The sequence below is a fragment of the Mytilus galloprovincialis genome, chromosome 12 (genome assembly GCF_965363235.1).
Source record: "Mytilus galloprovincialis chromosome 12, xbMytGall1.hap1.1, whole genome shotgun sequence".
NCBI classification, from domain to species: Eukaryota; Metazoa; Mollusca; class Bivalvia; order Mytilida; family Mytilidae; genus Mytilus; species Mytilus galloprovincialis.
This window is the reverse complement of record NC_134849.1, coordinates 7,718,777-7,744,521: the sequence shown is the minus strand read 5'-3', so window position 1 is coordinate 7,744,521 and position 25,745 is coordinate 7,718,777. Positions and strand designations below refer to the sequence as shown.

General features: G+C 31.0%; 1 protein-coding gene across 7 annotated transcripts in view; it reads right to left on the bottom strand.

Annotated features, from left to right (window-relative positions):
- LOC143053927 (kinesin-like protein KIF13A) overlaps positions 1-25,745 on the bottom strand; it is a 175,486-nt gene that overhangs the window by 24,633 nt on the left and 125,108 nt on the right. For 5 of the 7 annotated variants that reach the window (XM_076226727.1, XM_076226730.1, XM_076226731.1 and 2 more), the window contains exons 14-20: positions 12,625-12,761; positions 11,228-11,337; positions 7,018-7,158; positions 4,431-4,608; positions 3,670-3,832; positions 2,876-3,052; positions 1,001-1,147 (exon numbers count right to left, since the gene is read on the bottom strand). In XM_076226727.1, the coding sequence (XP_076082842.1) occupies positions 1,001-1,147; positions 2,876-3,052; positions 3,670-3,832; positions 4,431-4,608; positions 7,018-7,158; positions 11,228-11,337; positions 12,625-12,761 (1,053 nt within the window). The remainder of the gene's footprint in view (positions 1-1,000; positions 1,148-2,875; positions 3,053-3,669; positions 3,833-4,430; positions 4,609-7,017; positions 7,159-11,227; positions 11,338-12,624; positions 12,762-25,745) is intronic. The other 2 variants (XM_076226728.1, XM_076226733.1) reach the window with 1 other exon arrangement.

Sequence of the window (25,745 nt, the reverse complement as noted above, 5' to 3'; positions counted from 1 at the left end):
ATATATACATTTTTTTCTTGAATTTGTGTAAATTGATAAAAAAATTTGCTTCAGTAGAGTCAATACATTTTGTATAATATTGTGTTGAGTCTATACAATCTATTCTTCATCTATTAAATTTCCAATATTTTATGCAATATATAGAACTGCCTCCTCCTTTTGAAGTTTCATCCTGTCTAGTAGCATTCAGATGACACTAACAGATTTTAAATAAAAGTATCTGTAAACTTTTACGTATAAAATCCTTTTCTAAACTTACAGCATACATGAAATTTACAATTTTATAGGAAAGACATATTAAGGCTGCCACATGTCCCAGATTTTTTGATAAAAAAGAATTACCTCCCTTTGTTGTGTAATTATTGGTACATGGTAATTCAATTAAGATTGAAATAAACAATTAATTTCCCAATAGACGACAATGATAGCTTTTTTCGAGAAACAAGTTGATTTTTTTTAACAAAACCTTGCTAGAAAAGTTATAAGGACAGTATTTTTTGGTCCAAAAATATAGGTTCGCATTGCTTTTCTTGGCATAATTTGTACTTATCTCCCATGCCAAAAATATAGGTTCGCATTGCTTTTCTTGGCATAATTTGTACTTATCTCCCATGCCAAAAATATAGGTTCGCATTGCTTTTCTTGGCATAATTTGTACTTATCTCCCATGCCAAAAATATAGGTTCGCATTGCTTTTCTTGGCATAATTTGTACTTATCTCCCATGCCTATCAATTTTGCACTTAAAAATACATGTCTCATCCTGGCGTTGAAAAGACGTCTCAGTTCCGTTAGGGCTAAGGAATTTAATTTATTTGGTATAATGCAGAGTGCACAAAGTCTCTTAATAATAAAAAATAACGGGCGCACATATCAACCAATTAGGATAAGCTATACTTTCAATTCTGAATACCATGTTATGCCCATAAAATCTAATGGTATATTGTAACCTATAGCAATGGGAACAAATGTTTAACAAAGACATCAGTTAATATAATTACCTCCCCTTGTTGACTTATTATAGGTACATGGTAGTCCAGTTTCACATCATGGAACAAACATTCAAGGAAAACATTAGCTACACCAATTAAGTTATGATTTTCCTGGGACTCATAAAATGGATCCCCTTTCACAGCTGGGCCATCATCCTACAATATAAAAATAAAATTAAGTCTGTGTTCTAATTTTTACTGATTGAGAACTACATTACTGTTTTATCAATCTGAACAAGGAACAGTTGAAAATGTTACTTTAAAAATGATTCCTTTTATTCTTGTCTGGATAATTCTTTTCAAAATATATTGGAGAAAAAAAAATAGAATTAAGGTAGCACAATACAAAGATTTTATAACTCCAACTCCCAAGTTTTAAAATGCTGTAACTTTCTTAATAATGCTTGAAGATTTATAAAAGTGGTAGTTTTGGATAGCTAACAGATTACTCTTTCAAATTAATGCAATGTTAGTATTATGCAACAATTATGTAACCAATTATAATGTTAACTGTGTTTAAAATATTTTTCACCAAATTTCCACTTTCAAATTATGAAATTAGCTTCTGCATAGGTATCCCTAGAGGGTTGATTTTATTATGTGTTGTTCCTATGGCCATTATCTACAAAAGGGTGTCTCAGATTTCAGATAGAATGTATAAAACAAATTTTACACCTAATCAAACATTATCTTCTTTTATGCGGTTAGGATGTTTACACTAATAAGAGATTTATGAGAGAATGGAATACCATGAGGACAATTTGAGACACCCTTTTGAAGCCCATGATGTGTTGATTAAGATCGTTAAAATTTTCTGTATAGTTAAAGAGATGATAGAGCTAAATTCATTCAAGTGAACTGACCCAGATTTTGCCACTAATTACATAATAATTGATTACATAATGATTGCATAATAAAAATATTGCAACCATTTAAAAGATTAATCTTTTATCTTTCTATATATACCTCTTTTATTATTTTCTATGCATTTATAAGAAAGTTACAGCATTTTAAAGGGTTAGTGTTTGAAGTAAAAAAATCTTTGTATTGTGCTACCTTAAGATGCTGCAAAACCACATTTGATCAGAAGACTTTCTGTTTGTTTATAAAACCTATTGAAGAGCTACATGGGAGACAGAAGATTATAGAAATCTACAACTGGGAGTTAAAATAAAAATAATTTGAAGCAATAGCAAAATGAAAGTAGGGAAAGTGGTAATAGAGAATATTTATGAAATAACTGATATAAATATTTAACATTCATGCACATAAACAAGTAAAACTTAACAATGTCATATTAAAAGTATCACTAAGAATGACACATATATTTAAGGTGACAAAAAAAAAAATATCTAAATCATTATCCAAGCCAAAACTTTTAGTTAATGGAATTCAAAATTACTCAGTTTTGACAATCTTTTTTGATGGTAGGGAAAAAGCAAAGCAAAGCGAAGCGAAGGGAGGGAAAGCAATTTATTTGCCCCCAGCCACCACTAGTGTGACCCCTAGTTATAGCCAGGTAAAGCAATTCAACTTAAAAGTCATATGAAATACCTTTTATATGAATTTTGATGCATGTTATGAAATGATATTTTGTTTTAAATCTTTCAAAACATCTCCCCAACATATAAAGCGTAATAAACATTAAAATCAAAAGGAAATTTGCAAAAAATAATATAAGGGCATTTAGGATATATATCAATGTGACAGCAATCAAACAATAAAAAATAACAAAAGAAGTCTGTCATTCATGTTAACTTATCCAAATTTCCTTTCTGTAACAAAAAAATAAAATTAAACATATTAGACAAACTGATCTATAAGAACAGTAAACCAAGTAACTGAATAAAATGCAAACTAAAACATCATGCAAAGCACACAAACCCCCGACTCGTCATCAACCTCGTCCAATACCATCATGGGGAGCCCCTGGGACTTCCTCTCTTCATACATGTCCCTCATGTCTATCAACTTGTTCTCAAACTTCTCCATCGACCAGATCTGATTGGCTCGGTTCTTCCTCTTTACCAAAATGGCAGGTTCACTCACAAATGTTCCTCTCTGAAATATAAGAGAGCTAATTATTGTAAACATGGAAATTTTCACACAGGTTGTTTGTGATTTTTTTCAATTAACATTAAATATTTCAAAATATCCCCCTGCTAATTGTTGGTGATCTCAGGTGCTCATCTGACACCTGCCATGTTGCTTATGTAAGAACAAATTCAGTGGGTCACAATCAGGTCAAAGAGGATGTGTTTGTGGTAACAATTGGAACATACCAAACAATTTCCTAATTTTCTTATTAAACAAAAAAATATCCTGGTTTTCCATGTGAATCCTCTTTTAAAAATATCAACATCTATGTCTGCATATCCTATATTTTCCCCAATGCCTAAGAACAGTTAGCTTACTCGTCTGTTAGGACTAAGGTAACATAAACTTACCCGTCTGTTAGGACTAAGGTAACATAAACTTACCTGTCTGTTAGGACTAAGGTAACATAAACTTACCCGTCTGTTAGGACTAAGGTAACATAAACTTACCTGTCTGTTAGGACTAAGGGAACATAAACTTACCCGTCTGTTAGGACTAAGGTAACATAAACTTACCTGTCTGTTAGGACTAAGGTAACTTGGATTTACCCCTCTGTTATGACTAAGGTAACGTGGACTTACCCGTCTATTAGGACTAAGGTTACATGCTGGTATCTGGAGAGTAACATGGAATTCCGTTCGTTTTCCCATCTCCTGTGCTAACACATTAGCTTCCTGTACCGAGGCATTGGCCTTCGCCACTTCCTCTCTTAACTTTACTAGACTTTGTTTAAATGTCTTCTCTCTGTAAATACAGAAATGTTAAAATTCAAAAAAAAATAAGTGAAAAAAATATAAAATGCAAAACAAGAGATCTAATTCAAAACGTATGTGAAAATTTGTTACAAGTGAAGATAGTACTTGAATAACTGAAAATAATCCTGAAAAAACACCCTGAAGCGACCAAATTCTGAATATTACATCATAGTTACAAAAGTACAGCTTACATAATTTAGAAAGGTATCTATAACCAAGATTGGATTGGAATCTGTAATGGATACATTTCACTGTTACAACATAAATTTGAGGACTATTGCATTTCAATTACCAATAGCAGTTGATAGGCTTTCAATGATTTATAAGAAAGAACTTTCTATTTGTTTTTACAGCATTTATCCGTTCACTGTTTTCTGATTTTTTATAGAATTTTTTCTAGGTTTGTAAAATTTCATTCTTTGAGTCAGCTTGTAATAAATTTTCTTATTCACACTTAGAATTATGCAATTTTTTTTTTTTAAATTAAGCAAATAAGAATATTTGAATCTTCTATTCTTTTCAAATTCTTAAATCACTGCTTTATTGAAAATGGTATCTTGTGGGATGTTGATGGTAACCAGATTTACCTTTCTTCTGCCCATTTCTGATACCGTTTCTGTATCCCACTATTAGTAGAACCAGTAGGTGATGTGAAGTTCATACTGAATGGTAGAATAGGCATGGATGGGGTACCAGGAGACATAATCTGGTTCCTTAACAACTGCATTTGTCTCTCGTACTGTTTTCTTTGTTGTTCTAATGCCTCTGTAAATATAGTGAGTTTTAAATACTCCATAATAAGTATCTAGAATTTTATTAAATACTTGACGAAAAATATCTGGAATTTTAGTTTATAAAGAACTAAGAAAAAGGATGTTACTCCCTCAATGTTATACATCACCAGTAGTAGATCCAGTCATTTTAAAAGGGGGAATGACTATAACCCAGGATAAAGGGGGTACTCCATTGAAATGCATTGATCGTCCAAAAAAAAAAGGGTGAAGAGTTCAACCCAAAGAACCCTCCCCTAGATCCACCACTGATAATCTTTAACAGAAGTTCACATTTAAATCAGAACACAAAGTTATATCTAAAAGTTCTCTGGATTTTAGGCACACATATTCTCATTCAAGCCTGTATATAAGATTCAAAATATTTATTGCATGTATAAAAGAGGAATTAGGTTCTTTTGTGCTAGAAATCCCTAATGGAGATTCAAGAAGTTAGATGTCAGAGTTATGAAGAAACAAGAATGTGTCCACAGTACACGGATGCCCCACTCACACTATCATTTTCTATGTTTAAAGGACTGTGAAATTGGAATAAATTCTCTAATTTGGCATTAAAATTAGAATGATCTTATCAAAGGGAACATGTATACTAAGTTTCAAGTTGATTGGACTTCTACTTTATCAAAAACTACCTTGACCAAAAACTTTAACCTGAAATTTGCACTATCATTTTCTATGTTCAGTGAACCGTAAAATTGGGGTCAAAACTCTAATTTGGCATTTAAATTAGAAAGATCATATCATAGGGCACATGTATACTAAGTTTCAAGTTGATTGGACTTCAACTTCATCAAAAACTACCTTGACCAAAAACTTTAACCTGAAATTTGCACTATCATTTTCTATGTTCAGTGAACCGTAAAATTGGGGTCAAAACTCTAATTTGGCATTTAAATTAGAAAGATCATATCATAGGGCACATGTATACTAAGTTTCATGTTGATTGGACTTCAACTTCATCAAAAACTACCTTGACCAAAAACTTTAACCTGAAGCCAAAAACTTTAACCTGAAATTTGCACTATCATTTTCTATGTTCAGTGAACCGTAAAATTGGGGTCAAAACTCTAATTTGGCATTTAAATTAGAAAGATCATATCATAGGGCACATGTATACTAAGTTTCAAGTTGATTGGACTTCAACTTCATCAAAAACTACCTTGACCAAAAACTTTAACCTGAAGCCAAAAACTTTAACCTGAAGCCAAAAACTTTAACCTGAAATTTGCACTATCATTTTCTATCAGTGAACCGTAAAATTGGGGTCAAAACTCTAATTTGGCATTTAAATTAGAAAGATCATATCATAAGGAACATGTGTACTAAGTTTCAAGTTGATTGGACTTCAACTTCATCAAAAACTACCTTGACCAAAAACTTTAACCTGAAGCGGGACAGACGGACGAACGAACGGACGAACGGACGCACAGACCAGAAAACATAATGCCCCTCTACTATCGTAGGTGGGGCATAAAAATACATGTTTCTGTCTTATTGGCAATCATACCCCATCTTCTATCTTATTACATTATGCAATGACAAGGAGCCACACAGATATCATATCAAAAGTTTGTAATTCTCTGTTACAATAAAATGGATTGAATTATATTCAAAACCTACAACTATGATAACCACATATATAGGTTTGTGTCATAAACCAAGGTCATGTCAGATATTTATACAACAGAAAGGTAAATATGTTCAGGAATGTTTGTCAGCAGGGTTTCAAGGACACAAATAATCATGACAAAGAGTATGGAACTAGAAACATGTTTCCTGCAGATTTTTTTTTTTTTTTTTTTTTTTTTTTTTTTACATAAATAAGACCATTAGTTTTCTCGTTTGAATTGTTTTACATTGTCTTATCGGGGCCTTTTATAGCTGACTATGCAGTATGGGCTTTGCTCATTGTTGAAGGCGGTACGGTGACCTATAGTTGTTAATGTCTGTGTCATTTTGGTCTTTTGTGGATAGTTGTCTCATTGGCAATCATACCACATCTTCTTTTTTATATTACATATTATAACCTTTATTCTTTTATTTGAAGTCTCTAAAGAATCAGCAAATATTAGTCTACCATTTCAAAAAGTTTGTATATTTCTCCCCAAAGCCTGAAGCTTTTTTTATTTAACAAGTTCAAGTGGTGCTGATTATAAAATCATCTGATCTTTACCAACAATTCCCAAACATTGCTCTTCTCTTTTACACACTCCCCCAAACAATGTTCCTACCTTCTTTGTGTTCCTGATGGTCTTTAACAATGCCCTGTATTTCCCCTTGTATTATGTGGATCATTACTGACCTATCTATAAGAACCAGTTTCACCCTTCCCCCCCCTCTAAAAAAAAAAAAAAAACAAAAAAAAAAACAATATTCTTCTTACCTTCTTTGTCCTCTTGGTGTTGTTTTACAATGCCTTCTATAGCCTCTTGAATAGGATCATTACTAAACTGTTTATCCATTAATTCTTGTTGAGCAAAACTGTAATCTATCTGTTGTTCTGGTTCAGTTGCACTCTGTGGACCTGTTATAATTAATTACTGATCAATTATTCATGGTTTAGATAACAAGCATCAGAATGTATATACATGTATCAATTATTATTTATATGGGATAGATAAAACATATCGTTGTAAGTATTAAACATCAATAGCTACATATTTGAGCAGATTAAATGCATGTTTTCCATATTTTGCCATGTATACTATCATTGGAGGAGAACAAATAATCTAAACGTAATTACTTTTACAACCAGGTGCTCTGCAGGGCGCAGCTTTATACGACCGCAGAGGTCGAACCCTGAACAGTTGGGGCAAGTATGGAAAAACATTCAAGCATGATACAGCTCTGAATTTGGATTGTGATAAAATTTTTGACATTATATGGGTTTTTTACACAAAACAAATGTCAAGATTTTACAAATCAATTAAAGCTTTCTTCTTCAAACTTATTTAAATTTAAAATTAAATAGTTGACACAGCATAGGTTTCTGACACAGAATGAATGTGGTCTAATGAACTTAAAAATTTTTTTTTTGCCTTTGAGCAATTCACTATGCTGTTGAATATTAATCCTCTCAAAAAAATGTTTGAAGAAATTTTCTTTTTATTTATGAAATCTGAAATGAGAAAAATTTACCCCCCCCCCCCCCAATTAGATATTTCTTGCTATTGCGCAATACTGTGCAATTGAAAATATTTGCTATTGCACAATACTGTGCAATTGAAGATTTCTTGCTATTGCGCAATACTGTGCAATTGAAAATTTCTTGCTATTGCACAATACTGTGCAATTGAAGATTTCTTGCTTTTGCTGAATACTGTGCAATTGAAAATTTCTTGCTATTGCACAATACTTAATATAATAATTTTGGATCCTGATTTGAACCAACTTGAAAACTGGGTCCATAATCAAATATCTAAGTACATGTTTAGATTCAGCATATCAAAAAAGCCCAAGAATTCAATTTTTGCTAAAATCAAACTTAGTTTAATTTTGGACCCTTTGGACTTTAATGTAGACCAATTTGAAAACGGGACCAAAAATTAAGAATCTACATACACAGTTAGATTTGGCATATCAAAGAACCCCAATTATTCAATTTTTGATGGAATCAAACAAAGTTCAATTTTGGACCCTTTGGGCCCCTTATTCCTAAACTGTTGGGACCAAAACTCCCAAAATCAAACCCAACCTTCCTTTTATGGTCATAAACCTTGTGTTTAAATTTCATAGATTTCTATTTACTTATACTAAAGTTATGGTGCGAAAACCAAGAATAATGCTTATTTGGGCCCCTTTTTGGCCCCTAATTCCTAAACTGTTGTGACCTCAACTCCCAAAATCAATCCAAAACTTCCTTTTGTGGTCATAAACCTTGTGTTTACATTTCATTGATTTCTATTTACTTATACTAAAGTTATTGTGCGAAAACCAAGATTAATGCTTATTTGGGCCCTTTTTTGGCCCCTAATTCCTAAACTGTTGGAACCAAACATCCCAAAATCAATCCCAACCTTCCTTTTGTGGTCATAAACCTTGTGTCAAAATTTCATAGATTTCTATTTATTTAAACTAAAGTTATAGTGCGAAAACCAAGAAAATGCTTATTTGGGCCCTTTTTGGCCCTTAATTCCTAAAATATTGGGACCAAAACTCCCAAAATCAATCCCAAGCTTAATTTTGTGGTCATAAACATTGTGTTAAAATTTCATAGATTTCTATTCACTTTTACTAAAGTTAGAGTGCGAAAACTAAAAGTATTCGGACGACGACGACGCAGACGACGACGACGCAGACGACGACGCCAACATCATACCAATATACAAATAAAAATTTGTTTAAAGGCAAACAAAAATTTGTAAATCATGAAAACATGGGATCATCTAACTAAACAAAATTTTGCAGGCTGGAATCAGGGGATTTTTGTTCTTATTGAGATATGTATAAGAAATTTTCACTAGTTCATAAATATATATACACATTTACTGATTATCCAATGTTGGTTTAGAGGTTACAAGTCTGGTCATTGCTGGATACATTTTTTAAGCTAGATACCCAAGGATACTTGTGGTCAAGTTTGGTTACAGTCAAGTAGTTATAGAGGAGAAGATTTTTATAAAATAAACAGATAACAGATATCAACTGATGCCAAATGCAAAATTGGTCTTTTGGTCATGGGAGCCAAAGGAGTTCTCATCAGTGATTGTCTTGTTAAGTCTAAAATAAAACCAAATTTATTTGGAGGATTTAGGATTTTAATAGCATATCTCATTCATAAAATTGTAATGCCGTTTCCCTTATGTTTACCCAACAGATCCTGTTATTCTGTTTTTACAAGTCATGAAAGTCAGAGAATTATGTCCATGACAAATTTTGAAATTCAATCCATTATAAATCAGATAATAAGTAAGACATTTCCCATAATGCAGTTTATATTTGTAACAATACTTCCTCCTATGTTATCAGTCCTAAATGTATTTATGTCATGTATATACAGTAATTAAATTTCCTGTACAATAAATTACTATTTGGATAAAAAATTCACATATGCCAGTAGTATATTTTATATTCAAGTGTTTCTTAAAAGAGTTTTTATCAATCTGACCAAGAAACGGTGAGAAAAATCCACTTACAATAGTTCTATTGTGATGTGATGGAGTCAGTGTTAATATACTAAGCTGTCTACTTCTTATCAGTTTTTTTTATTGTCTAGGGATTTTTTTAAGGCTACATCTATGAATAATTTCTTTACAAGCAGTCTAAAAAGCAGCCTACATAATGTCCCTAATTTTTTAGAACGAAATATTTAAATTTTAATACTCAAGAGACAATTTTTTTTGTCATGACATTGCCAACTTTTTATCGCAGCAATCCGATAACATGACCTTGACCTTGTTGATAATCTAACTGAATGATTTATCGATTATCTGCTGCTTAATATCCAGTGGCAAATATTTCATGCGAATTAGGGACAATACCATTAAACACAAACATTAATAACAAGTTTCCTGACGGAGTCCAACAGACGATATCTAATCTTTAGATTATCAAATTCTATTCCTGTAGAATACTAGTTAGTATTTTTTTTTAAAAACACTTTCCAATGTCAATCATTGATTTTACTGTTGCAAGCTAATTTTTACAGGCAATGTGTAAGCAGAGCCATAATAAAAAGGATACTAGCATCTGTTAAGTTTTAAACATTTTTTGTCAAGAATTAAATGTACATAACTAAGTTTTAACATTTCCTCAGCAGTTGTTAAATATTTCGATAAAAAGAAATTAAGGTGGAGTCCCGTGTGTCCGTGTGGCAGGTGATGTGTCATATCCTCAGTGTAACACAAATAGAATTGTTGTGTAATCGTTTGTAAGTCATCCGAATGGACAGAAAATATCAAAATTAATAACTTCATGCATAAATTTATAATTTAATTTTGGATGTAACGCGTCTTCTGATTGGCTGACGTTATTTTGTTATCAGCCCATAGACATAATTTAGTCATGTGACCGTGACGTCATCAACGTTTTTTCATGGTTTTCTACGGTTTAAAATGGAATTTAGAATAAAATTATAAGAAATGACTGTAATATTTTTTCTGTCTATTCGAAATAACATAAAAAATGTGGTGCACACTGTTAAATAACCCGCTATGCGCGTTATTCAGTGTGCACCAAATTTTTTATGTTATTTCTTCATAGACAGAAAAAATATTACAGTCATTCCTTAAATAACTGCAATCCAATGATCAACCATATTTAGCCATTTTCCATTAAAAAAAATTACACCATAAGTTAAAATAGGTTACATTTTGGTCAAATCTTATTCAAATGAAATAAATTTTGTACCCCATCCTTTGTAGTCTGTTATGATCAAACTAAACTACACTTTGTAGTTTAAGATCTTTACTTTATTCAAAATACCTATTTTTATATGAAATACGCGAAATCACTAGACATTTGAAGAACTCTAAATGAAACTACAGCTTTAAGTCTTGCCGTTAAGATTTAAGCCAGGAAGGACATACAAGCATAATCCACTAGGGCCTGCTTTATCATTACACAACAATATTGATAGTAAAATAATAACTTACTGTTTAATTTTGGACAATTTATTCGGAAAAAATGATTGATCCCCCATAAAATCCTGTCTCCATGTCTGACTCTAGTCTTCTCACCGATCAGTGATCCATTAACACACGTTCTAAAACATACAAAGTTATCGTTACATATACTGTACAAAGAAATACTAACTTATTTCTTAAATCAAATTAAAATTTAGCTATTATGCAATCACCAGCAAAGAGCTTTCTGTCTGGTCATTAAAAGACACATATATTTTAATTATCAATTAGTTGTTAGACGAAAAGACACATATATTTTAATTATCAATTAGTTATTAGACGAAAAGACACGTACATCTGTATTATATAATTCTAATTAAAAAAGACTGCTTTTGTAGTTAAAACATATAAACAAAGAAGTTAAAAGTGCACTGTTGGAAAGAAATTATGCAACTGTGATAAGATTTATATTTTTTTTTGTCCTTTTGTGTATAATTTTGACATGTAAATACAATATTAGTTTGATGTTTATAGTCTAATATGTTAGGTAGTAAATACTGCGGCAAAATTACATCATCACCATTTGTCTGAAATAACAGAATTCTTTTCATTTTGACCAACTTTTCCCTCTGTAGTATACTGTGGATTCATTATTATTCGTTGGATACTAATTTATGTGGGTTTTGTGGGTACAGGTTAACTACGAATTCAAATATTCAACGTATAACATATTTTCAATAGGCTTTGATACAAAGATTGGCAAAACCACGAAATCAAATATCCATGAATATGCATGTTTTCATCAATCCACGAAAATTGATACCCACGAAAATAAATGAATCCACAGTATAGTGTTTCATCAGTTTGTCAGCTCTGTGTAATATGACATTCTGGTACTAAGAGCAACTAAGAATAGTAAAATCAAGCTCACAATCAGTACAATATGGCGGAAAATTACTGCTTTCTGTTGATTTGTTATATTTTAAAAAACCTAAAACAGTTGAAAAACTTCTAAATATTTCAACACAAGTAATCTTGATTTTTCTTCTTTTAGTTGCTCTATCATGACCGAGTACCAGCTAGAGGAACATGTCATTTGTGAATCATTGTATAAAATATTTTAGGCCCTCACGAATGGTAGAGATCTATCAGGAGGAAGGCCTGATTACTTTGGAGTTCCAAAGCTTCAGACATAAATTCTTAAATTACTACTGTCATGTGACTAACCTAGCGGCCTCTAGTGGTGAAACATACACATCATTGTTTTCTACATCTACCATACAATGTGCAGGCATAATACCCAGATCGCTACTGTCATGTGACTTACCTAGCCCCCTCTAGTGGTGAGACATACACATCATTGTTTTCGACATCCACCATACAATGTTCAGGCATAATACCCAGATCGCTATTGTCATGTGACTTACCTAGCGCCCTCTAGTGGTGAGACATAAACATCATTGTTTTCTACATCAACCATACAATGTTCAGGCATAATACCCAGACCACTGAGTTGTATATCCTGTTGTTTTGGAGCATCGACTCTGCCAACCAAGGTGTGATCCTGAAACAAGAATAAAATAGTAAAGTTATGGATAAATCAGCATAAACATAAGTAGATGTGGTATAAATGCCAATGAGACATAACTCTCCATGAGACATCAAATGCCATACAGGTTAACATATGTAGGTCACCTTACGTCCTTCAACAATGAGCAAAACCAATACTACATTTAAAGCAGGTATATATTTTTTCTTACAAGGTGTTTTTCTTGGAAGCTTGTCAGCCAGCCTACATTGCCATCTTCTTTCCTAATCTTTAATTATAGATAAAAATTTAACCTTTTCTTCTTTTCAATATTAGCAGACTGCTGTTTGTTAAATAGTTGATGAAGTCTGTAGTTGTCTAATATCTTTTGTGAATCCTTTTATCCTTTTTATGTACAATTACTTAAAGATTTACAGAAATCACAACATATTTGCAACTGACATATTTGTCCATGTTACTACAATGTATGTCATGAAATTAATCTAAATCTGAGGCTTGATTCAGAACGATGTGACCTTTTAAATCATATAATGAAAGTTCACAATACTTTGTCCTTAAACTACCCTGTTAATGTATAAATATTTCAATAAGAAATCTATATTACAACTTGATGCAAATATCTATTGTTGGTAAATCATTTCTATACCAATGCATTTGATTTCTTCTTCCAAATTGAAAACTTTTATAATTCAATAAATGTATTACGCTATAAACATGCAAGAAACACAATATTAGAAATCTGAAGAAATTTAAATAAATTTTCCTTAAGTAGCTATCCATTTAGCAATTTTTTATCATATAGTTAAATTAATAAGCTAGAAAATTTTATCAGTGTTTCAAGATGAACATGATGAAGATAATAATAATTCTATTAAAAATAAGTAAAATCTTGATCCTTCAATGTTAATGAAAAAATATAGTTTATTGTTAAGTGTTGACAAAAATTATTGGTCCCATATAAAAATCACTCCCCCCCACCTTTTCCAAAAAAAACCCCCTCAAACCCAACACAAAACAAACCAAAAGTTTGATCATGTCTTCAAGTAAAAATAGTGGTCCAAAAAAAAAATCTCACCTATATATTTCATACTTTTAAAACTTATAAATCAAATCAATTAAAATATCAAGTGAATTCACCCCTTAGAAGAATATCTCAATCCTAGTTATATGATAGCCCCTATTCTTACTTAAAGGTAAGTATTCCATTGATCATATCATTATGTTATAGAATATTGTTTACATATAAAACAACAAATCTGGCTATAAATACTTGCCACACCACAGATGACCACTGCCTTCAACTATTTACAACCTTCACTCCTTTATAATAAATACTTCAATACAAATTTCTAGGCTTAGAGATACAAAACATGTATAATTCTCAGGTATTAAATCAAAAGAGACATTATTTCAGACCTATTCCTAATTAAGCTAAATGAATTATTAACCAGTGCAAACAACTTACAAGTTAAAATTTCAATATCCCTTCATTAAACTGAATACACTGAATTAATATGATTAACACAGAACAAAAACATGATATAATAATGTCCATAGCATATGCTTTCATGGTATCATTAAATGCATCAACTTGCATACTTCATATTTTTATAATTTTCACATATAAAATACATCTGCTGTATTCAAACTGCAGTCAACGAAGTGTCCCGAAGGTCACTAACATTGAAGATATTACATTTCTATTATAAATTTCTTCTCCTGATTAGGTATTTAATATTCACCCTCAACTTGCATTATTATCATACTTAAAAGTTTCACATACAAAATAAACCTGAAATATCCAAACTGCAGCCAAAATGTTTTGATAATACTATATTTTTTTCTCCTAGCTGGTGTATTTTTTAAGGCCAATCCATTTATATTCTAAAACTTTTCACATATATAACAAATTTTCTATATTCAAACTGTATCCTCACTAAAGTACACGTAACAGTAAAGAAAATACTATAATTTTCTTCTAGGTATATTTTTTAAAGTCCCATCCACTCTCATATTTTGTATTCTAATAATTTTCAAATATAAAATATTTATGCTATATCCAAACTGTAGTAAAAGTGTCTTGATTAAATAAACAGTAAACAAAACAGTATATTTTTCTCCTAGGTATAAATAATCCTTTCACTTGTCCTTATGAAGTATGTTAACTATTTATTAAACTTACATAGTTTACATCTCTGAGGTTTATACATAGACATACTTTACATCTAATGAGGTGTGTTTTGATACACTATGTCTCACATTACACAGTGTCATATAACTTATTTATGGTTTTGACACCAGGTGACAATTGACCAACATATACTTATATAACCTGTCCTTGTCAATAAATATCTAGTTTTTTTACACATTTCTTCTCAATTTTGATGTAACTGCATGATATTCCGTTAACTGTAAATTTATTAAAGCTAAATTTTGAACACATTCGCAGATACAGTTGAAAGATGCTTCCATGAATTTCATAAAATAAATTTTAACCTTCATATATATCATGTAAGTCAAAGTTTAATATTGAGGGAAATTTTTCAATTCATAACTTTTTTATGCTTATTTTAATTTTGACTATTGACCTTTGTATGTAATTCAGCTTCATTTAAAAGTCACCTATTACATTTTGTATAAATAGAATTTACCTATACAATATATATCCTGCATCTCTTGATCTATATACTTAACCCAGTTCAGATTTAAAAACATTATTTTCCATGATTATAATGGTCAATTATCTTTTCTCACTTTCCTAAATAGACATAACACAGTTATCTCCCGTGTTATATTTAACTTCTTTTTTAACAATTCTACAAGTTCACTCCCCTCAATTTAAGAGACAACTGAAGAAAGTTAAGGACAAATTTACAAAATTTTGAAGTTGTTCATCATTTTAAAACAGAATTTATAAAAACTAAATCCTCATTATTAAAGCTTTGTCAGCATCTGCATTTCAAGTACACTTAAAAAAAACATCCAGTTTCATTAATTTCATTTTCACACAGGGTAAATAAATATTCATTACAAATTATTCAATAAATAATTATCCCACAAAACTATAGCCTAATATCCATAAACATTACAAAATATATTGCACAAATCAATATTTACTTATGAAATTGAAAATGAATTCTGCATCTTAAATAAACAGTCAAACATGAAAATTAAATACTCCTTACAACATTAGATTGATTATTATACTGCTCTATTATGTTTTATTTGTTTACACTTTTAAAACTATAGTTTATGTCATTTTAGAATCCAGTTAGCAGGAAATACTGGAAGATGATTGGATGAATTGAAGACCACAGCATCAACATGGACATATGGGATGGACACTACTTGTTGACAACTAACTATATGTTGACCTTATAGATGTCCTTATGTTAACCTGTAGACATGTTGACCTGTTGACCTGTAGACACCTTTAACCACCTGTAGAAGTCATTTGGTTTGTGTTGTTGGATTGCTGCCAGACTAACAACTTACCACTCATCATATGATAGACGGTTTCTGGCTATTTTATTTGTTGGGGTGCTTTATCATTGATGTGCATTCATAGGTTACCTAATATTCATTGTTATTTTGAAGGTGATTAGTTTAGAAAGATTTTACTCTACTTGAAAACAAAAATATGTCTATATGCCAGATTGCAGTGTGTCTCTGAGTGACATAGTATGCCAGGTTGCAGTGTGTCTCTGAGTGACATAGTATGCCAGGTTGCAGTGTGTCTCTGAGTGACATAGTATGCCAGGTTGCAGTGTGTCTCTGAGTGACATAGTATGCCAGGTTGCAGTGTGTCTCTGAGTGACATAGTATGCCAGGTTGCAGTGTGTCTCTGAGTGACATAGTATGCCAGGTTGCAGTGTATCTCTGAGTGACATAGACATTCTTTTCTTCATTCTTTACCAAAGTAAGATAGGTTTATACAGGTTAAGGTGGTACATAACACTACAGGGAGATAACTCTGTAAAATCAGCAGAACGTTTTAATGACACTGTGGTCTTACAGGAATATTAAGCTTCTCAATGATCAAAATATTTTGTGTGTGTCAAACTGCTATATCACCAGTGTAATTTTTCTGATTAAACACTTGGTTCAAATTTTTAGAAATTTTTATATTTTTGTCAAAGGGTCAGAGTAAATACTTTGTCAAAATTTTAAGAAAATTAAACGTGGCAAATTAATTTTAGTTAAGGTGTTAGGTACCACCTTAAATTGTTAATTCATAGGCGGATCAAGGGGGGGCCCCTTTGGTTGGAAAAATTTGGTTGATTATATAGGGAATCGCTGAAGCATGACTGGAACGGGCCGCCCCCCCTCCCCCCTAGGTCAGTCAGCAGGCCCCCCTCAGGAAAAGTTCTGGATCTGCCACTGTAATTCTGGGCTTTTTTTATCTGTATGTTTTCTGTGTCATGTTTGTTTTGTTCATTATTTTGCACAATAACCTATAGCTGTTAACGTCTGCATCATTAGATCTATGACAAAGAGTTGTCTCATTGGCAATCATACCACATCTTCTTTTTATATTGACCATAAAAGAATATATTATAAAGCTAGGAATGTGTCTGTAAAAGTTTCTATAAAAGTTCTGTCATAATGTCTTTTCATCAACATTGTATACAATACTTTCATTAGGAGACATTCAAGTCTTATCCAATCTACATCATTATGAAATTATCTGTAATAACCAATTATGTCTTTGTAATGTCTAAAAGCTATTACTCAACAAAGCCGATACAACGAAAACAGAAACAAGTTTAAGGTCAGGGAGATCAAACAAACACCCAAATCCATCAAGTTTGTATGAATCAATGTCAATTTGTTGTGAGGAAAACGTACAGTGCATCTTATAAGTAATCATGTTGGTAACTCACTGAGCTGTATGCTTACTGGATAAGAGGGTAATTGAAATGGGACATTTTCATTTACATTTTGGTTACTGACTTCCTCGATGGATTGATTGTAGTGATGTATGTAGTAACTAAGAAATTACATAAATATCAATCAAGTCTGTTTTGTTCTTAGATTGTTGTTCATTTCCTTGAAGACTTTTCTACAAGTCTATTTAATATGTCCTCCCAACAATCATATATCACTGTGTTAGTTTTGTTCTTTACTATATTGGTAGTGTGAAAGATGATTGGGACCAATATGACTAAAACAGGAGACTGCAAATATAATATTTGATGCTTCTCACCTTAATCATGTTGAATTTAGGAATAAATTACATGGTGGTCTAAGGGTAAAATAGAAATATTGGTGGTTGAATGTCCATGGTTGTCTACATTAAGAAAATACTCATCAATTCAAAACATCTTTGGATATCTCAACCAAATTTTTATCTAATAATAAAGACATTAGTCCTATAAGATCTCTTTGTATCTTGTTTAGATTTCATGTGAGACATACTATATCATCAAAATGGACAACAAGAGTAACAGTAATCACAAGCACATCTGTTTTTAATATGGCCGACCATAAGTACAACAGACATTATAAGTTATCATTTATGAATGAGATTGTTATCTTGACCAAGAGACTTATAATCTGGACATAACTCACACATCATGTCTGTTATTATTCCTCTCTGTAGACTTGGAAATACTTGGCATAAAATAAACTTCAGGTCTCTGTGTTCACTGAAGTATCGATAAAGACCAATACTAACAAATAAATAAGCATCAAGTCACACTCAGAATTGAGAAATACTTGGAACAAATAGCTTCAGTTCTCAGAAGATATTGGGAAAACAAAAACCAGCATCAAATCATATACAGAATTGAGAAATACTTGGCAAAAAGTAGTTTAGGTCTGGGTGTTTACAGAAGTAGCAGTAATGACCAATGTTAACAAACAAATTTGCACCATGCGTAAAATTTCTTCACATTTTTGAGTGCATTTGAATATATCTCTCCAGATGACAATAAATTTCTCCTTGTTTAAAATCTTACCATTGTAAACATGATGTCTAGTTGTATCTCTGTGAATGATCAGATCATACTATGAACAAGTTTAACTGTTTGTTCGGGATATGAACAGAACAATAGTTAATCTAGTTAAGGTGTCAATTAACAAATTAGATCTATCTGAACTCTAACCTGACCTCTGACCAATCATTTGATCAGATCAAAGATCTCTGAACTGATTTCATGTTTACCAATGAACTATTTTTAAACTGAAATGCATCAAAACATTCTGATTTTTTAAATAAAGTTTCAATTCTTAAGATTTGAAGACAGGGAATTAGTTTAGTATGAACTTTCAATGCTAACAAACATTATAAAAAATATATTTCTTTCAATTCATACATCAGTTGTATTAAAAATTAATTAAAGTATAACCCTTTCCATTTAATATTTGATTCTGCTGCTTTTCCCCTCTTGTTACCTCAATTTATCTTATCTTTTTCCCTCTTGTTACCTCAATTTATCTCATCTTTTCCCCTCTTGTTACCTCAATTCATCTTATCTTTTATAGCTATTTTTTCCTCAATCATATGAACCACAAAAAATAATTTTAATGATTTTTTCCCTGTTTTTTTTTTCATGTTTTATCAAAATTGCTTAAAAATTAAAGTTCACCTGTTTAAATTTTTTACTGCTCGGCTCAAAAGTATCGTAGTCTTCAGTTGTCCACATCATGGTACATCCAAATGAAGAAAACTGTCACTTACAAATAATCATAATTAATCAAATCAAACTCCTGTTGACCATCCCTGGGAAAATTGTAAATATACTCCAAAAACCTTTGAGGATTTCAAGGCAGTAAATACGCTCAAATTGCCACGTACTTCTTTGAGGATTTCAAAGCAATTTTCTGATGTGCCTTGCAGATTAAACCTAGGTCTTTATTAAACCATTCATCAATCGTCAGGACTAATTCTTTACTGGTCACTCTCAGCAACTACTAAACTTGTCCAATACCAATTAAATTTCCCAGAATTATCTGTGTCAAATGTATTGTTAGCCAAAAGATTTATTTCCAATAAACAATCGTAAATTAATTTAAACGTTTCAAACAGATTAAATATATGATGGTTATTCCTGTACAAAATACGTTTATTGAATTCCCATAATTTGTTTAAACACAAAAAAAAACTCTTAGCTTTCTAATTCAGAAATTAAATACTAACGATTTTTTTTCACTGCCGTTTAGCAAACATAAACTGCTGTTAAAAATGCCTCTGTCAATAGCTGATAATTTTTAGTTGGTAAAAAAAATCCAATTCTTTCCCACGAAAAATTTTCTCACTTTCATTATTAGGATTGTTTACTTTTACACTAACTTTCTTGTATTGACAATGACAATTTTGATATCCGTTTGCAACATTGTTATTAGGTATACAACTTAATTCACTGTATGAAATAAATTTTCAATTGGTAACTGGTAACTTTAATTATCTAACTGTCTCAATAGTTAACAGTAAGCTAAACTATTGTTTTTTACTTGTTTGTTAACTAAATTAAGTCTGTTAATAAAAAGACTACATTTCTTATATCATAACATAGTCTACTAAATAATTGTGCTTCAGTTACTGAAACAATCGTACAAAAAATCTTTATCCAATAAAAAAAAAAATATAAGACACATCTGCTCTTCCTTCTTTTTTTTCCTCGTTGAAATCTTCGGAGAATACAATTCCATTACATAAAATGATCGGGAGATTTGTTAAGGAGAATATACAAGGTTAACTTTTCTCATTAACACCGAACTTTTATTAACGAATAAATTGTGAGGACAAACCTTTCTGATTGGAAGTTGACCAATCATATTGTCACTTTATTAGCTGTTTTTTGTTCGTGTCGGATTAGGACTGATGATTGAATACAACATTAATTACACCAGAATCAATAAATGGACACTTCTATGTCCGAAGCAATCCAACATACAGGATAAGTAACCAACGATTTCTCATGTAATAGTTACATTTATGATCTGTAGATATTAACATCAGGGATTTACTGTTAGAAGTCGTATATTGGATCTTATGATTATAAAACTAATGTGCTGTTCTGACATAATAATATAAGTCAAATGTTTCATATTATGCAAGTATTTTGCAAACCTATAAGAACAGGGACTCTGCCAAATTTTGTTATCGTCAGTACTCAATTTTTTGTTTTAATATCTTATATTTTGCATTTGCGTTGTAGCTAAAATCAAAGGAGATTAAAAGCAGGCAAAAATATGATCAATGTCACAAGATATGCAAATGTATTTCAAATAAATAATCCCCATCTCAAACCTTAAAGTCAGGATTTTGAAAATAACAAAGTTGCCCAAAACAACATATTTTCCAATCATTATTATACATTTAAAAGGATCAAAGATAAAAGTCTACATAGAATTAACAAACGAGGCACATTTCAGCGTTATTCTATTTTCTACGTGTTGATTATATGTTATGTCAATTTGTGACGAGAAATTGGAAGACAGCAATAGTAGAACCTGTCAACAACGCCTGAGTAGTTTTGTAACAAATCCAGACGGAAAAAGAGCGAGACTACCATTTCTCAGTCAGTAAAGGCAGAATGATTTACTTCTATGAAATCTTTAGAAGTCATTTCATTAACTTTACAGATTCTTTAATCAATACAAATGTCTTACACTCAGTCTAATTTTACCATGCAAATATTGTCATATTTACTGTTAATTCAGAAATTGTTAGAGCTTCAAATTGTGATTTGATAACCAATGGCAAACCATGAGAAGAAATCAGCCCAATTTGATCATCAATGGGTCTTTAACACAGCAAGAATATCCAGCACCCAGTAGTGGGCTTCGGCTGGCCGCTTAACAATTATGTATACTAGTCCAGTAAAATGGACACCACACTAAACTCTGAACATGTGTTTAAAAATTTTGAAAATCCACAAGACTTACAAGGCATATTTAGACATTCCTGAATTAGGAGAGTAACAATGTTGCCTCAGGGTTGAATGTGTTTAGGGAGATTTCAACCCTCCTATACCTTTATAGCTACCTATTATAGAACAAACACACAGTAAAGCTCAGTTCATAAGAAGCCTTTTAAATAGAATGTGACTGTGAAAATTCATTAACAACCTTAAACACTAAGTTTGCATGGTACATCTAAACCAAGAGTTGTAAAGTAAACCTATGAAGTTTAATACCTTTTTACAAGAACAAGACATCTCCATCTTCATGCTGACACTGTCTTTCTATTATTTAAATTAGTTTCTGAACACTTTGTTTTTATATATTTAGCAGACCAAAACAAAAAAGCACTTAACATAATGCTACAAATCTGAAAAAAAAACCAATGGCTATTCTTTAACTTCTCTATTATTTTGACAGCAAGTGGAAATCTCTAACAAAGAGCAGGATTTCAGTGTGAATTTTATTTTATTAATGTCTTAGTATTTATGTATTGACTATTGCTAATTGCAGGCTATTCTTACTGATGTTGCAGATAAACTAAAAGCCCTCCAAATTTTCATCTTTTTCAAAAAATGAAAACTAGTCCTATGCAGACTATTTTTTTTTTTTTTGAAATTGAAGATTATAATGCCCCCTCCCCCTCCCCAAAAAAACAATGTTATCAAGGAATGCAAATTTCACACTGCATTTAAAAATGTTAGAAACAAATGTCTTGTCTTTATCAGTTGTTTTTTTCATTCTTCTTTAAAAAAAAAAATCCTTTTTTTACGAACAATACTGTTAAGGTCAACTAAAGTTCAACAAGCCAATTCTGACAATAGAAACCCTTTAAAATCAAATCTCATCTACAGAATCCTAAATACTTCTCCACATTTTTCTCTCTTAATTATACTTAAGACACCGTTAAGACAAGAACAGGATTCAACCACCAATTTTGTTGTCAATTATCGTTATTCAGGATCTACAATTTAAGAATTCACGTCAAAAACGTCCGTGCAGGTTTTTCCCTCTATTATTCACCATTAAAAAAGTAATAGAAAATAATGTCGTTTAATTATTTCTCAGGATTCTAAAATCGATACACAGCCCCCTCAAGCATCCATCAATATGAATTAAAGTTTGAACTTGTGTCCAATTTTTGTCATAACATTTTGTCAAATACTAATAAACATTATAACAGCCTGAATGAATTTAATTACGTTATTACACATGAAGATTTCACTGTGTCAAAATAAGATGACTGATTGATTGGGTTATCTTCACAGAGAGAAAGTCAGGTTTTCAATTCATGTTTTTGAAATTTTGTTTTCCAGGTTTTTTTTAAGGCTTATCTTACAGTTTGGAACTTTGTCTTTTGTTGAAGGCCTTCCTGGTTGGTGAGCAAAGATAGGCATATTGATATGAAAATAGATACATTTTGATTTTTTTGTGGATAGTGTTTCCTTGCTATTATTCCTTCCATTTTTTTGCAGATAGTTCTTATTTGAATTGTTCTTTTAATCTTAGGTAGAATACTACAGCATTTACATGTGTACTTGGTTTTTTTTTGTGAACAGTTTGTCTCACTAACAATCATTTGTTCTTTTTATTTTGGTGGATAGTTGTCTCACAAGCTTTGTTCTTTTGAATACATATGCTGATCATGCAATATTTTAGTTTGTGGTACTGTTAAAAAACATTTAAAAATACCCAAATGTGGTATCCCAGCTGGATAAAACTATGTTCATCAATACAATATCGGTGATGAGACTGTCAAAAACATTCTGACAATATCTTTATCAAGTCTTAGAAGAAAAGTTTTTGTTGAACTTTCATCTTTTCTTTCAATCACTGAAGTTAATGAATCTTAGGCTTATAAGTCCTTGTAAATTTTTAGATAATGAATTACAGGGAGTCCAATAATTGTAAATTTCAACTTTTAATATGGATGATAATTAACTTCTACACTGAGTAACTAAACTCTCATTTCCTCATTTTTACTCCAGAAAAGTTCATTTTGATTTTATAGCCTACAGAAAATTTAGTTTATTAGAAAAGCAATAAGCATCAAAAAGACTGAAAAATATTTATCTGAGACATTCTATTTTGTTACAAATTGAAATAACATTTTGAGATCGTACTCTACAAGCTGAAGAATATGGAAATTTCTAACAATAAAATTAAAAAGATTATCATTTGTAGTTCATTTGAATGAATATCATATATTCTAACATGATGTCCTTCAAACTCTTTGAGTACACACCTGTGGTAAAATATGAATATATTGTTTGGGCTATTCCGATCGTACTTCCTCGTCAAATGCTATTTTGTGAATGAGTTACCCGAAGCCATAGAACGTTGCCGTCAGAATGTAAGCATTTTACAGGAAAATACAAGCTTGTGAAACCGAAAATCATCACAACAAGGAAACGTAAACCAACGATGCTAAAATGTGTTATACTGATAAGCCATCTGTTGATATACATTTAAGACGTATAAGTCAATTAACATTTAAATTCATTCAAAACTATCCAAATATGTTGTTGTAAATAGTTTAAGCAATGTAACTAATTTAGTTTATTCTGTTTTTTCACTCCAATTCAATAGTGCGTTTATTTATGGGAACGGCAAATATTTGCCTCCACCTAGAGCGCTTCCATCCAACAGTATTGCCGTATTTGTCCTATATTGAATCGAAATAATTCATGGGGGCTTGAATATATCTAGATTTTACCACAGGTTGTCCCTTTTAATGCCGATATTTTACCCCTCGCTATCGCTCAGGGTAAAATATTTGTCATAAAGGGCCAACCCGTGGTAAAATCACGATATATTCAAGCCCCCATGAATTATTTTTTAAGTTGAATAAAAACTTTGAAAATGGTTCATTGAAAAAAATTCAATTTTAAAACATGGGTTAACAATGGAATAAAGAAAGGCAAACAGTTCCTCGGAGATTTCTAATACTTAAAAGTTAGATGCCAAAGTAATGTTTCGTTCTAAAATTTCTCATAAAATACATTCTTAATGGAATTCTTCTGTAGAAAGGGATATATATTTCAATAATACTGTAGTGATGTCCTGAATCTCATACAAAATATCAGACAGTGAAGTCTATAAAATGTCTCCTTAGTAACACAGTATACTGAAATCTTCTTTACTAATCTATGACTGTTTAACTGTGTGTCTTCTCAGTAACCCTTCAGGACTGAAATCTTTCTTTTATTCTTCATGTATACTTGTACTCTTTTAAAATATCAGACAGCAGAGTTTTATATCTCAGGAAAACACTAGTAATGAAATGTTTCTTTTAATCCTAACAAAACCTTCTTCCATTTCAACTGTCAGGAAATTTTCTTATTTTGTCTTATGTAACGACTTAATGTAATGATTTAGATAGGCAAAACAAATATTTCTTTTTTTTTTAACAAAATCTTTCATTCTTAAAAATATAAGGCATGATTTTTCAAGAATTAAATGTATTGATTTAAATAGACAAAAACTTTCAAATGATATAATCAGATATCCACAAAATCAATGTTTGTCCCATTATACTTAGCAATCTACACTCCTTAAAATGGTAATTTTATTTTCTGTATTCTTACATGGTGTTTTTATAGCAGGAACATATCTCAATTTATTTTTTCATTAAAGAATTCAATTCAAATTCAATTACGAGCTGGTAACTGCTTTGCAAATATCATGTTTCTATCTGAATGAGAGAGTAAAACTTTGATTTAATTTCACTTTGCAAGTATTTTCTTAGGAAATAAGATTATATAACAAAATCTAGGTGAAACTAATATGTAACTTACTTAATTTATTGGTTAACATTGCGTAAACTGCATCGTATGCACAGTAAAATAGTGTAAATTGATATTTTGAATTGTTCCCAAAACATGATTTAGATATATGCATTCGACTCTAAAGCAATAAGGAAATTGAAGAGAAATATTCATGAATACAAAACATTGTCTTTTAACTTCAATTAAAGTAGATTTATGTTTGAACTGTTATCACACAGTAAGTTCCCAATTGAATAAGTTCAAGATTTTGGTTCAGAATCATTTCTAGCAATTGTTACAGTTAGTAAATGGTTTGATGCAAGTC